At 48.9% G+C, this 12744-nt stretch overlaps 1 protein-coding gene across 2 annotated transcripts; it reads right to left on the reverse strand.

The window, feature by feature from the left end:
• Window positions 1-1841: 1841 nt before the first annotated feature.
• Window positions 1842-12385, reverse strand: ZDHHC24 (zinc finger DHHC-type containing 24). Of its 2 annotated transcripts, none has more exons than XM_005227111.5 (3): window positions 11836-12385; window positions 10520-10797; window positions 1842-6537 (listed from the first exon to the last, which is right to left on the reverse strand). In XM_005227111.5, the coding sequence occupies exons 1-3, from the start codon at window positions 11961-11963 to the stop codon at window positions 6242-6244; spliced, it is 702 nt and encodes a 233-aa protein (XP_005227168.1). In that variant the 5' UTR covers window positions 11964-12385; the 3' UTR covers window positions 1842-6241. The 2 variants fall into 2 exon arrangements, with proteins under 2 accessions (XP_005227168.1, NP_001192908.1); NM_001205979.1 differs by having other exon boundaries at window positions 6129-6537; window positions 12038-12318.
• Window positions 12386-12744: the final 359 nt, after the last annotated feature.

Raw genomic sequence — 12744 nt, forward strand, 5'->3', positions numbered from 1 at the left:
GTCACATCTGACTCTTCGCAACCCCATGACTGTCGTCTGCCAGGTTCCTCTGTCCATGGAATTCTCCAGGCAAGAATACTGGAGTGGGTTGCCATTTCCTTCTCCAGAGAACCTTCCCGATGCAGGGATCGAACCTGGGTCTCACACACTGTGGGCAGATTCTTTACTGTCTGAGCAATCAGAGAAGCCCCACTGGGTACTATGGAATCAGGCAATTTATAACAAGGAAACAGCCTCTTCCCATTCCTCAGTACTGTGCCCCTGCTACAATCATTTCCCGCTCTGTTAGCTATTCTGTAAATATGCTTATACAATCTTTGTTGGCTCCCTGTCATAATAGATGGGGCTTTAGCTCTCTTGTGGCAGCACCCTGCCCTCTCCTTTTCTCCCCAGTTAGGTAAATCCATATTCACTATTTAGATTACTACGTGACTGTCCGCAGAGCCAAGAATGGGGCTGTAATTAAATTACCTTTTAGTGTATTATTTTTCATGGAGTTAATAGTTGCCCTGTTTTTTTCTCCTTTGCTTAGTTTTCTATGTGTACCAACTGCTGGTTCTTCTCCGACCGGGTCTGACAGGTCCTCTGGGTGCGTCCCTTCATCCCCTGCTTAAGGGAGTGCCATTTGTTCACTAGAACTGCAGCAAGCACTTCTGGGAATTCTGTTTGCCAAGTTCTGGGCCAGATTCCTTAATTCCTGGACCCTGTGTCCTTTTTCGTAGTTCTTTTGTCCTTTTTCGTAGTTCTTTTACCCCTCACCTGGTGAAGCACATCCAGGGGTACCTTCTCTAAAAAGTCACTAAAGTTGGGCTTTCCTGGTGGCTCAGTGATAAAGAATCAGCCTGCAAATGCAGGAGACCTGGGTCTGACCGCTGATCCGGGAGAATCCCACATGCCACAGAGCAACTAAGCCCACGCACCACAACTACTGAGCCTGTGCTCTAGAGCCTGAACCGCAAGTGCTGAATCCCGCATGCCCCAGAGCCTGTGTTCCACAAGAGAAGCCACCGCAGAGAGAAGCCTGCACGCTGCAACTCGAGAGTAGCCCCGCTCGCTCCAACTAGGGAAATGCCACGCAGCAATAGAGACCCAGCACAGCCAAAAAATAATTTCTTTTAAAAGAATCTTTTTTAAAAAACTCACTAGAGTTAAAAATTTTAAGACACCATTCGTCTGAAGATTTTATTTAGTTCATACATGTATGTGATAGTTTGGGTCGAAAATTTGAAGGTGAAAGTCATTTTTATGTAAGGAAGTAATTTTTAAGGTAGTGCGCCCTTGTATTCTGATTTTTGGTAATGCCATTGAGAGGTTCCATGGCACTTTTGCTTCTGACTTTGCTCTGAGGTTCTGAAACATCTGACACGTTACCGTGTGTCTTTAGTTGTTAATGCTGCGGGGTGGAGGCTTGCGTCCTTCAATTCCAGAAAATTGTTTCTTGAGTGATTTCTTCCCATTTTCTCTGTTCTCTCTGGAATCCTGATGAAACCCAGCATCTGATAAATGATAATTCCAGAGAGAATAGAACTGAATCCTCTGATTTTCTTCTGTCTTCTATTATCTTTTGGTTCTATTTTCTGAGAGGTGTTTACCTTTCAGCTCTTCTCTGGAATGGTTCTTAAAATTCTATTTTATTTTTTGGCTGCACCACATGGCATGTATATCTCAGTTCCCCAGCAGGGGATCGAACCCGCACCCTCTTTAGTGGAAGCACAGAGTCTTAACTGCTGGACCACCAGGGAATTCCCTAAAATTCTGTTATTTTAATTCTCAGCTCTTTTTGTTCTCTGTTCAGTCTTTAATTATGGTACCTTTTCAAGGACATAGTTGAGTTCAACACCATCAATCAACTGGATTTAATTGACATCTACAGACTACTTCAGCAACACTAAAATACACATTTTTTGGAGCTCACATAGAACATTCACCAAGACAGATCATATTCTGGACCATAAAAAACACTTTAACAGATTTAATAGAAATCATGAAGTGTCTGCTCTCACACCAAAATGTAAATCAGTAACAGAAAAATAATTGGAAAATTTAAAAATACGTGCACATTAAACAGTAGTCTTCTAAGTAACACATGGGTCAAAGAGGAAATCTCAAGTTTTAAAATATTTTGAACTAAATTGAAATGAAAACAACTTATCAAAATTTATGGGTGCAGTGAAAGCATTGCTTAGAGGGAAATTTATAGCACTGAATGGATACATTAGAAAAGACGAAAGACCTAAAATCAATAATCTAGATTTCCACCATGGGAAGCTAGAAAAAGAAGAGCAAAAGTAAATCCAAAATAAAAGAAAAAGAGCAGAAATCAATGAGATCGAAAATAGGAAATCAATAGAGAAAAAGCAATGAAAACCAAAAGCTGGTTCTTTGAAATCTTAATAGAATCAACAAGAGAAACTGCCTATTTCCAAGTCTAGTACTGGGTAGAAGGGTGAGGGTGGCAGGGTTGGGGGAATCTCTCCTGAGAATTTTTAACCACATGCCTGCCTGAGTAAGTCTGCAACCTGAATTGACAATATCTGGGTGATCCAAACCACCCCTAGTTGAGAATTTAAAGTGCCGGGTTGGTTTGTCATCAGGCAACTGATAAACATATTTCCTCTGCGGAGGAATTTACTCTTAATCTCAAAAAATCCCCATTGATAGAATTCCAAAAAGTATGAATTCACAGTCAAAACTCATGAATTGCAAGAAAATATGGCACTGTGAGCAAGAGCAAACAATAAACCTGCATAATCAGGCCTCAAAAACTTAAGGTACTGGAATTACCAAACAATGTATGTGTTTTCAATATATTTAAAGAAAAAGGAAACTTAAAATGTAAGACAGCAAGAGTATATAAAATAAATCTGAAAAGGAACCAAACAATTTCTAGAAATGATAAAGTATTTGACATGTAAAACTCAACAGATAAGTGGGTACAACCACTAAAAACAGAAACAAAAAAACTTCAGTAGGCTGGTTTAGAAGCTGAAGAAAGACTTAACTGGGAGACAGATTTGTAGAAATTATCCAGAATGCCAGAAACAGAAAATACGTGTTATATAAGAGGCAAGGAGGATGGAGTAGGAAGGTCTAATCAGAGTCCCAGTGGGGACAGAGAGATGACTGAGAATTGAAGAGAAGACAGTTTTCTAGAACAGATGAAAGACATCAATTCATAGAATCAGAAAACCTAAGGAATCCCATTAAGATAAGTACAAAGAAAACCACACTGGGACACATCACAGTAAACCTGCAGAATACCAAAGAGAAAAAAACCTTTAAAACGGTTGGAGACAAAAAGTATCTTGAAAGGAACAGTAAGGACAACAAAATGGAGACCATAAAGACAGAGCCAAGTTTTCAATATATTGACAGGAAATGACTATTAGCCTGGAATTCTACATCTAGCAAAAAATAACTTTAAATAAAAAAGTAAAAAACTAGAAAAGACAGGCGATGGCACAAAATAAAGGGGTAGAAATTTATCCAATAACTTAATTAAAATAGATAAAAGTGACTAAATACTTCAAATAGAAAACATGTAAAAATCTATGTTCAGGCCATTCTTAGGAGGCAGAGAATGAAATAAAAGGATAAAAACTCAACATATTTGGAATAGAAGGGAAATTTCTCAGCCTAATGAAAGACTTTTTTACAAAAACCAGCAAATATATTTTATGGTGAAATATTGAAATTATTCCCTCTAATGTCAGAAACAAGTCAAGGGTGCCCACACTTTCCTCCACCCAGACAGAGAGAGGCAAGAAAAAAATAAGAGATATAAAAAATACCTTTTCATAGAGATGATTATACATATAGAAAACTCAGAATTTTCAAGCAAATCATAAATTTTAGGTTTCTTGGACATAAAAAATTATTTTCATAAGCCGTGAATAACAGCAGCACAATATCAAGTACTTAAGTTTAACCAATTTATGAGAAAAAGCAACTTTATTGAAAACATTAAATGGAGAGATACACCATGTTCACGACTGGAAACTTCAATCTCATGCTGATGTTGATTTTCCCCAAACATATATAGATTCAGTTGGGTTCCATCACAATTTCAAAGGGGTTTTTATTGATAGGATGTAACAAGCTGATTCTAAAATTTATATGGAAGAGCAAGGGCCAAGTATAGATCTTAGGGGAACACACACAGGTAGATGAAATGAGCAGTGGGACAAAAGAGAAAAATAAATTGTATATTTGACGGATCACTATACAGCAAGGAAAAGGAATGCCTTAGAGCTACACATGTTAATTTGGATAAATCTCAGACACATGGTATTAAAGGAAAAAGCAAATTGCAGTAAAATAAACATGGTATAGTTTCATTTATATAAAAGAAACATGCAAAACAAAACATCTATAATAAAATCACAGAGCAAGCAAGGGAATGATTGAGACAGCACAGCGTGTCCTCTACCAGGGAGAGGCACAGCAGGGACCACCAGGGTACCCATTGGGAGCGTGGAGCCTTAACCACGGGCTGCCAGGGAAGTCGAGGTATCCATTTCTGAAATGGGGGTAGGGAGGGTGTTTGTCTTGAAATATTTCCTTGCACCTCTTCACTATTTAATTCAAAACCAAAAGAACAAGAAAAGATTCTAGAGGATGGGGGAAAAGCAGAGAAGGAAACGGGAAGTCTGCCAGTGCTTGTACAAAGAGACAGCTACACCAAGTTCTACCAGAGTTAAATAGTAATAGTGCACACTGTTTAGAAAAGCAAAGAAGTCCTAGCAGCTCAAACCTTCAGGGGCGTGGGCAGAGCCTTGGGCTTCTCTGAGGGTTCTTGGAAGGCAACCTGCCATGTCAGTGGAGGGCTACCCCCTGCCCCGGCAGCATTTGCAGATTTTCACTTAACCCCACCTTTGGTCCAGCCCCTCACCCCCACCCTCCCCAGTTCCCCCAAGACACAAAGCTGCTTCAGAAGCCCACACCTCCGCCCCAGTGGGGTAGCTGCTTGGCTGCAAGGGGTCAGGGGGGTCCTGGGGGGAGGGACATCCTAGCTGCTCCTCACAGTCCCTCTTGTCAGCCCGACCTCGCCTTCCATGGTGCTGGTGGGACCCCAGAGCCTCTCCAGGGCTCAGGTGGGGGCTGGGGGATTTGGTGGCCTCTCAGCCCCTCCCTTGGGGAACACTTAACTGCAGTGTCTGGTTCTCTAGGAAAGTAAATGAGCCTCTATCCGCTTTTCATCTCTCAAAATGTCAGGTTTTTTGGTCTACTGCTGTCTCCCTATTTTCTCTTTGTAAATTTACATCATTTTTCATTTCCTTATCATTTTAGATTTTAAGAGGAAACAAGTAAACTCACAAAGCTAAACTTGCCACATGTAACTGGAAGTGTCTACTTACTATATTTAAATAAGTGATTAACAAGGAGCTCCTGAAGAGACCAGAGAAGAGGAGCTTAGCCATCTCGGCACCATCCTGCACAGATGCTTGAACATCCCTCCCCCCACCACCCCGATTTCTTGCCTTTGATTTTTTTGGTCAGGCAAAAAAGGGTGAAGTACAAAGTGCAAAGATCTGGGTTCATATCCAGACTCCTCCATTTACTACCCTGTGAAATCTTATCATGTCAACTCTCACAGCATTAAGTTCTTCACTGGCATAATTGCTGCCCAGGGTACCGGGTTAGCTGGAGACAAGTTCAGTGAGGTTGTGGCTGTTGAAAAGCTCCTCACTATAAAGCACTCAACCTGGGGAAGAATTGTGGGTTCTCATACCCTGGATCACCACATTCTGCCTTAGCCTGCTGCACCCCAACTCCCTAGCCCCCCTGCCCCAAGGCCACAGGAGGCAGAGCTCTGGATCCTCACACTCTCAGGCATTCTGTGGTTCCCAGGCCTGACAGTCAAAGGAAAGAAAAACAGCAGCCTGGGCCACCGAGGAGGACCAAAAACCCACAAAGCTGGAGGGAGTCCCAGAACCAAGTGGGCACTTTATTAACCTGGCAGTGGGGCAGCCAGGCAGGCCAAGCAGCCCCTTCCCAGACCTTTCATGGTCCTCAGGGGCCACTGGCAGAGGCCGAATCCCGGGGCCCAAGCCCTGGACCCTAGGAGTCCAAGCTGGGCAAGGGCAACCCCAAGGGTGGCAATGGGAGTTGCTGAAAGCAGGCATCAAGTACCAACCTGCCTCCCTCTGAAGCTGGGGGTGGGGGTGGGCCTGAAACGAGTTACGAGTCCCCTCTCCTGCTTGCCTTGTGCAGCTTGTACAAGCTCAGGCGCTTCCTGGAGTCAGGAAGCCATGAGTCCCACATCGGCTGCGGTCTGGAAGGTGATGCCGTCCCCCGGCAACGGGGAGGCCAGGAAGGGCCAGAGCCAGACGAGGACCCAGCGGGGCCCCAGAGCTGCCTGCAGGTTGTGGCAGGGGCCCAGGTCGTACGCATGCTGGCCCCGAGCCCACTCCCACGTGGTCTGGCCCCTGAGCAGCAGCATCCCGTGGAAGAGCAGTCCGGCCCCACACAACAGCGCACCCGCCACGCACGTGTCGGTCACGAAGGCCAGGGCGAACTGTGCCAGAGACACTCTGCCTGCAGGGACAGAGCAGAGAGGGTAAGGGAGTAGCAGCAGGCCTAGCCCTCCCAGAGCCGGCTCCTGCCCTCCTCCCGTTCCCTCCCTCTATGAAGCAGGGCGCGTTCCTCTGCTCAGCAACCTGCAGAGTCGCTGCTCCCTGGCCAGCCCGTGCTGGCTAACGGGAACACAGCAGTGAATGGGACACACATGGCCCCCTGCCCTAGACACACCTTCACTCCTGCACCACACCCTTGTGAGCACCCCCATGAATGCCAGGCTAGCATCTCCGATCTCAGGGAACTCACAAGAGATTCAAGAGATCATGTCTCAGTTACTTAATGACAGCTGTGATGGGCGTGACGACAGAAAAAACATCTTGGACCATCCTCATCTATAACAGGTAACAAGTATCAGCTGAACCAATGAACTGCAAGATGCCATGAAATGTTTTGCCAAGCAAGAGAAGCCTGACACAAAAGGTCATGTATTGTACGGTGCCATTTATATGAAATGTCCCAAACAGGCAATCCATGGAGATAGAAGATCAGTGGTTGCCAGGGGCTGGGGAGTGACTGCTTAAGGGGTAGAGGCTTTCTTTTGAGGGCAATGAAAATGGTCTAGAATTAGACAGTTGTGATGGCTGGACTACATTGTGAGTATACTAGAGACAATTGTGCAGTTGAGGATGGTTACAATTATGAGTAATTGTAATTGTAGTTACAATTAGTAACTGTAGTTACAATTATGCTATGTGAATTTTCCTTCAGTAAAAAAAAAAAAGCTGGCTTCACTGTTCACCTGAAACTGTCACAACATTGTAATCTTCTATAGCTCAATACAAAATAAAAAGTTCAAACAAAAATAGAGAGAGCTGGGCTTCTCTGGTGACTCAATGGTAAAGAATCTCCCTGCCAATGCAGGGTTCAATCCCTGGTCCAGGAAGATTCCACATGTCATGGAGCAACTAAGCCTGTGCTCTAGAGCCTGGGCGCTGCAACAGCTGAAGCTCGTACCCTCTAGAGCCTTTGCTCTGCAATGAGAGAAGCTACTGCAATGAGAAGCCCACACGCAACTAGAAAGTAGCCGCTGTTCACTACAACTAGAGAGCCTGCTGAGGCAAAGAATACCCAGTGCAGCCAGAAACAATGAGTGAGTGAATTAAAACGCAAAAATTAGCTTATAAAAAAGCCTATTGGTGGGGTGGGTAGATGACAGGCAAACTTACTAAGAGGCTCAGGGAAATAAACTTCATCTATTTTGAGAGTGTTGTCTATTTCGGGTGGTGTCTGAAGTTTGCCTTTTCATACTGTTCATGGGGTTCTCAAGGCAAGAATGCTGAAGTGATTCGCCATTCCCTTCTGCAGTGGACCATGTTTTGTCAAACCAGTCAGTCCTAAAGGAAATCAATCCTGAATATTCATTAAAAGGACTGATGCTGAAGCTGAAGCTCCAATCCTTTGGCCACCTGATGCGAAGATCCGACTCACTGGAAAAGACCCTGATACTGGGAAAGATTGAAGGCAGGAGGAGAAGGGGACAACAGAGGATGAGATGGTTGGATGGCATCACCGACTCAATGGACATGAGTTTGAGCAAACTCTGGAAGATAGTGAAGGACAGTGAAGCCTGGCGTGCTGCAGTCTATGGGACACAGCTGAGTGACTGAACAACTGAAAGTTGAGGAGGTATTTGCTAGCTGAAGAGGGAAGAAAATATTCTGTTTGAAGGTCCTGAGGCAGGATGGAGAGATGTCTGCAAAACAAGTGAGTGGATGGTTCTGAAAGCTCAGGAGAGAAGCCCAGCTTGGATGTGCAGATTTGTGAGTGGTTGGTACCCAGGCAGTCTGGACCCGGCAGAGTGTGTAGAGAGATGAGAACGGTGCCTCAGCCAGGAAACCAGGTCCTTGGGGACCAGAGAGAGGAAAACCAGAAAGGAAGGAGGGAACTCAAAGTACAAGCTGTTGGTGACGTCCAGGTAGAGCCCTTTCAGGAGATAGAAGGCCATCAGTGGTATGAGGCTGAAAGGTCTCTTGAAGCAAGAAGATAACTCAGAAGCCTCCTCTGGGTTTCGTGGAGACAGAGGCTGGGGACTGTGGCAATCTTGGAGAATGGGTGGGGCAGGGCCAGTTTAGAACAGGGGTGGGGAGAGGCAAGGAAAAGTAGCCTCTGAGCCCAGGCGAGTTCTTTGACTTGGCAGCTAATGGAAGACAGAAAGGGTGAGCTGGAGGAGGAGGACATGGGATGACAGAGGCTTGGTGCCAGGTGGAAAACCCAAAGGAAGCCCGGGGAGGGAGCCTGGAGCGGCCGGAGGAGAGGCGACCCACAGTGTGAGGCCTCCGAGTGGGCAGGAGGGGCCGGGCACCCGGGGACACTGGGGCAGGCAGCTTCCACCCCCGGACAGGACAGCCAATTCGGAACTACTTTGCTCTGTGATGGATTTTTAAGAGAGATGCGGGTTTGGAAGACAGGAAAGTGAGAAGGTTTGAGCTGCAGTGGAGGACAACCAGGAACTACTGAGGGTCTGCTGAGGTCAGCAGCCATGACGTGACATGGTGTCAGCTGTCACGAAGGACCAGGCATGTCTGGCAGCTCTCAGCAGACACAAGGGCTGACACAGAGAAGCCAGGAAGGCACAGCGGAAGGAAGATGGAGGTGAGAGGCCGGAGATGCTGCAGGAGGTTGGTGGAAGGTACCACATACCTGGGGCGGTAATGTGGAAGTTGCTGATGGACAGGAAGGTGAGGCCCAGGAGCTCCGGAGCAGATGTCACGGAGTAAAGAGTGAGAGCTGGGTAGGAGAGGAGGTGGGAGCAGAGAGGGGGTGACTGATGGGGTGATTTGGGAGGTGACACATTTTGGATTCTGATGGGCTGGGGTGGGATGTGGGAGGAGAAGATAAGAAATTGGGCCACTGGGGCCATTCACCCAGACTTTCGGATGCCGATGCACTCAACAAGGCCCAGGGCTGAGAGAGACTTGGTGCTGGACTGTCTTCAGTGACTGTGGGGAGCAAGTGGAAGACCGTGGATGACCAAGAGGGGTCATGCGTTCAGAGAGGAGCAGCTGAGGGCCTGAGTGTCCACGGAGGCAGGGAGGTCACTGAGGAGGGCAGTGCAGGAAGCCAGGGTTGGCAGAGGAAGGCCCTGACCACCCCACTGGGCCTTCTCCCAAGGTCTCCCCAGGGCCACAAGGAGGGGGTCCTGGGGACAGAGCTGGGCCTGGACAGGATAAGGAGACATACTCGCTGTTCGGAGTGGTCTGGAAGTTTAGTAACTGCAGGACAAGGTTACAGAGAGGACTGTGGACAGCTCAGGAGGAAAGGGTCAGGGAGAGGAAGCCTGAAGCATCGCACGGGGTGGAGGACAAAGCGTGAAAAACCAGTGGGGTTTCTGTTTTCGGTGGTGTTGGAGGAGAGTGTGTTCATCCAGAACACAGCCTCTCAAGCAGCCTCCTGATCCAAGATGTCCCTTCCCAACTTCCAAACACTGGACCTCCGCCTGCCTGTAACCTTCACTGGCTCCCCACTGCCCAGCCAAGTGAGGGCCATATCCTCATGCCACATTCAAGGCCCTCCACCACCAGTCCTCATCGACCATCCTAGCCTTAATCCTCACGTTTCCCACCAAATGTCTTCCCTGCTCCCAACCTCCAAGCCTGTGTTCACGCTGCTTCTGTAGGTATGAATGCCACCTCCCTACTGAGAATACTTCCTCACTGTCCCATCTGCCCAGTGAAATCCCACCAGTATTTCCTCCCCTGACTCTCAGCTAGAACTCTGTACCTGTGTCCAGGCCCTGTGTTTTACCAGACTGCACACCCACGTGAATACCCAGCTGCCCCTGCCTCCTGAAACTGACCTTGGGACTGGGTCTCTAGGGCACTACCTGGAGAAGCCTCCAGGAATTCCACTGCCCGCCAGGATGGGCCTCGGCCTCTGTGGGGAGGTTCCCCCTGACCCCACCCCCATACACACACACTCCCCCACATCCAGGGCTCCCCACCTGTGAGCAACATGAGCCAGGGCAGCAGGAGCAGGGCGGCGGTATGGAGGGGTGTGTGGGCTCGCAGCAGGGCCGACAGGGCCGGGCCCAGCAGCACAGAGGCATGCAGCAGGACGCCCGCGCCGTGGAGCAGGAGACACAGGAAGGGCCGGTAGTTGCGGAAGCCCACGCAGCGGCCCAGCAGGCGGCAGTGGTGGTCCCGGCGAAGGATGCAGATACGGCAGGCGGAGCAGTGCCCACTGCGCGGCGGCACCTGGCTTTGGCACTGGTAGCAGTAACTGCAGGGAAGGAACCACAGGGTCAGTCCCTCCAGCAGCTCGGAGAGCCCCTCATGGTGCCCAGATCAGCCCCTGAGCACATCCTGGAGAACCAGGCACAGCCTCTGCCCTCGCTAAGCCCCAGGTCCCTCACGGGGGAGTAAATGCAGGCTGGACATCACTTCCCAAGCCTTTCCACTTCTAGCACAGCAGGTCTGACAACCCCTGTCCTGAGGTCTTCAGCTGGTTTCTAACATCCGGGAGCAAATGTTTGTCCTCCACTGTTACCAGCTTGGTCCAAGTCACCATGAACTCTGCCCTGAATTATTGCAACAGCCTCTTGACTGGTCGGTCTCCCTGATTCCACCTTTATCCCCTCTACTGTAGTCTTGCCCCAGCAGCCAGACTGATCTGTTAAAAATCTAAATCGGGAATTCCCTGGCAATCCAATGGTTAGGACTCCTCACTTTCATTGCTGAGGGCCTGGGTTCGATGGGCGGCAACTACTGGCCCATTCCTGGTCCAGGAAGTAAAATCCTACAAGCCTGGCAGCAAGACCAAGAAAAAGAAATAATAAAATCTAAATCATATGCCTCCTCTGCTCAAAACCCCGAGATGGCTCTCCATTTTACTTCTGGTAAAAAGCAAAGCCTTCAAAGTCTGTTTACAAAGTCTTTATATCTCTAATCTCTCTTCTCCACCGCCCCCCCCCCCCACCTCCTCCTCCGGCCCCCACACACCACCTCAGCCACACTGGCTGTCTTACTGTTCCCTGAACATGCTGGGTATACAACTGCCTCAGAGCCTTTGCATTGCCTGTCCCTGCTGCCTGGCACATTCTTACCCCAGATGAATAAGGCTAACTTTCCCCTCTCCTTCAAGTCTTTGCTCAAACGCCACCTTCTCTATGAAGCCTACCTTGACCACCCTATTTGAGACTGCACTCTTTCTGTTTCCTGACCACCAACACCTTCTAACATTCTACATTATTTATTTACGAGCCTGAAGTTTATCATCTGTCCCCTCCCCCACTGAAATCAGGAATACGTTTTATTGTACCTCCAGTGCCTGGAATAGTACCCTGCACATAATAATGTACTCAACAATATTCGTAAGTGAATGAATGAAACTCGTTCTGCCTTCTGGTTGTAAAAGAGTTCTCTGTTTCTAACAAGCGGCTCAAACATCTTCAGGTCCTAGGGCCCTCCCCCTGCGCCAAGCTCCCGCTTCTCCCCCGCGCCAGATCCCGAGCCCCACTCACGCCCAGCCCTGGCCCAGACCACGGCCGGCCAGCATCACACCCCGGATGCTGGGGTCCGAGCGCAGGAACAGCCCCACGTTGCCCAGTAGGTTGAGCAGCTGGAAGGCTGCCAGCGCAACCTGCAGGGTCCGGGCCAAGGGTCCCAGCGGAGGTGGCCCGGGGCCTAGCACTAACACGTAAGCCAGCTCCAGGCCCACCGCCGCGGCCCAAAGCGCGGTGAGCACGAGGGGCAGCCGCGCGGGACTCGCCTCCGCGGTCCCCACCGCCCAGGGCTGCCCCATGGCCTGCACCCACTAGCGGTAGGAGCCCCCTAGTACCCCGCCGCTTCCGTATTGAGGCAGGGATAGTGGCAAACGGACGTCTGCTACAACCAATAGAAGCTCGGAAGGGGCTCGTGAGCGTTCCGGTTTACTGGGCGGGCCCACAGGTACGGAGATGTGATTGGACGGCCGAACGAACCAAAGAGATGCTTGGAATCTCATTGGCGCTGGAGCCGGGTAGAGCGCTGGTATAGCCCCGCCCCTCCCGCGGACGTCCAGCCCGCCCGCGGCCACCGGGCAAGCTGGCAGAGGTGGCCAGCAAGCCAGGATTGAGTTGCAGCATTGGTGGCGTCGGGGATTCCCGGCTCAGCACATTCCCCCTCTTCCCCCAGTAGCCCCGATATTAATAGCCCTGCCTCGGCCCATCCAGCTGGCTTGGAATCCCTC

The sequence above is a fragment of the Bos taurus genome, chromosome 29 (assembly GCF_002263795.3).
Source record: "Bos taurus isolate L1 Dominette 01449 registration number 42190680 breed Hereford chromosome 29, ARS-UCD2.0, whole genome shotgun sequence".
In the NCBI taxonomy this organism is placed as follows: Eukaryota; Metazoa; Chordata; class Mammalia; order Artiodactyla; family Bovidae; genus Bos; species Bos taurus.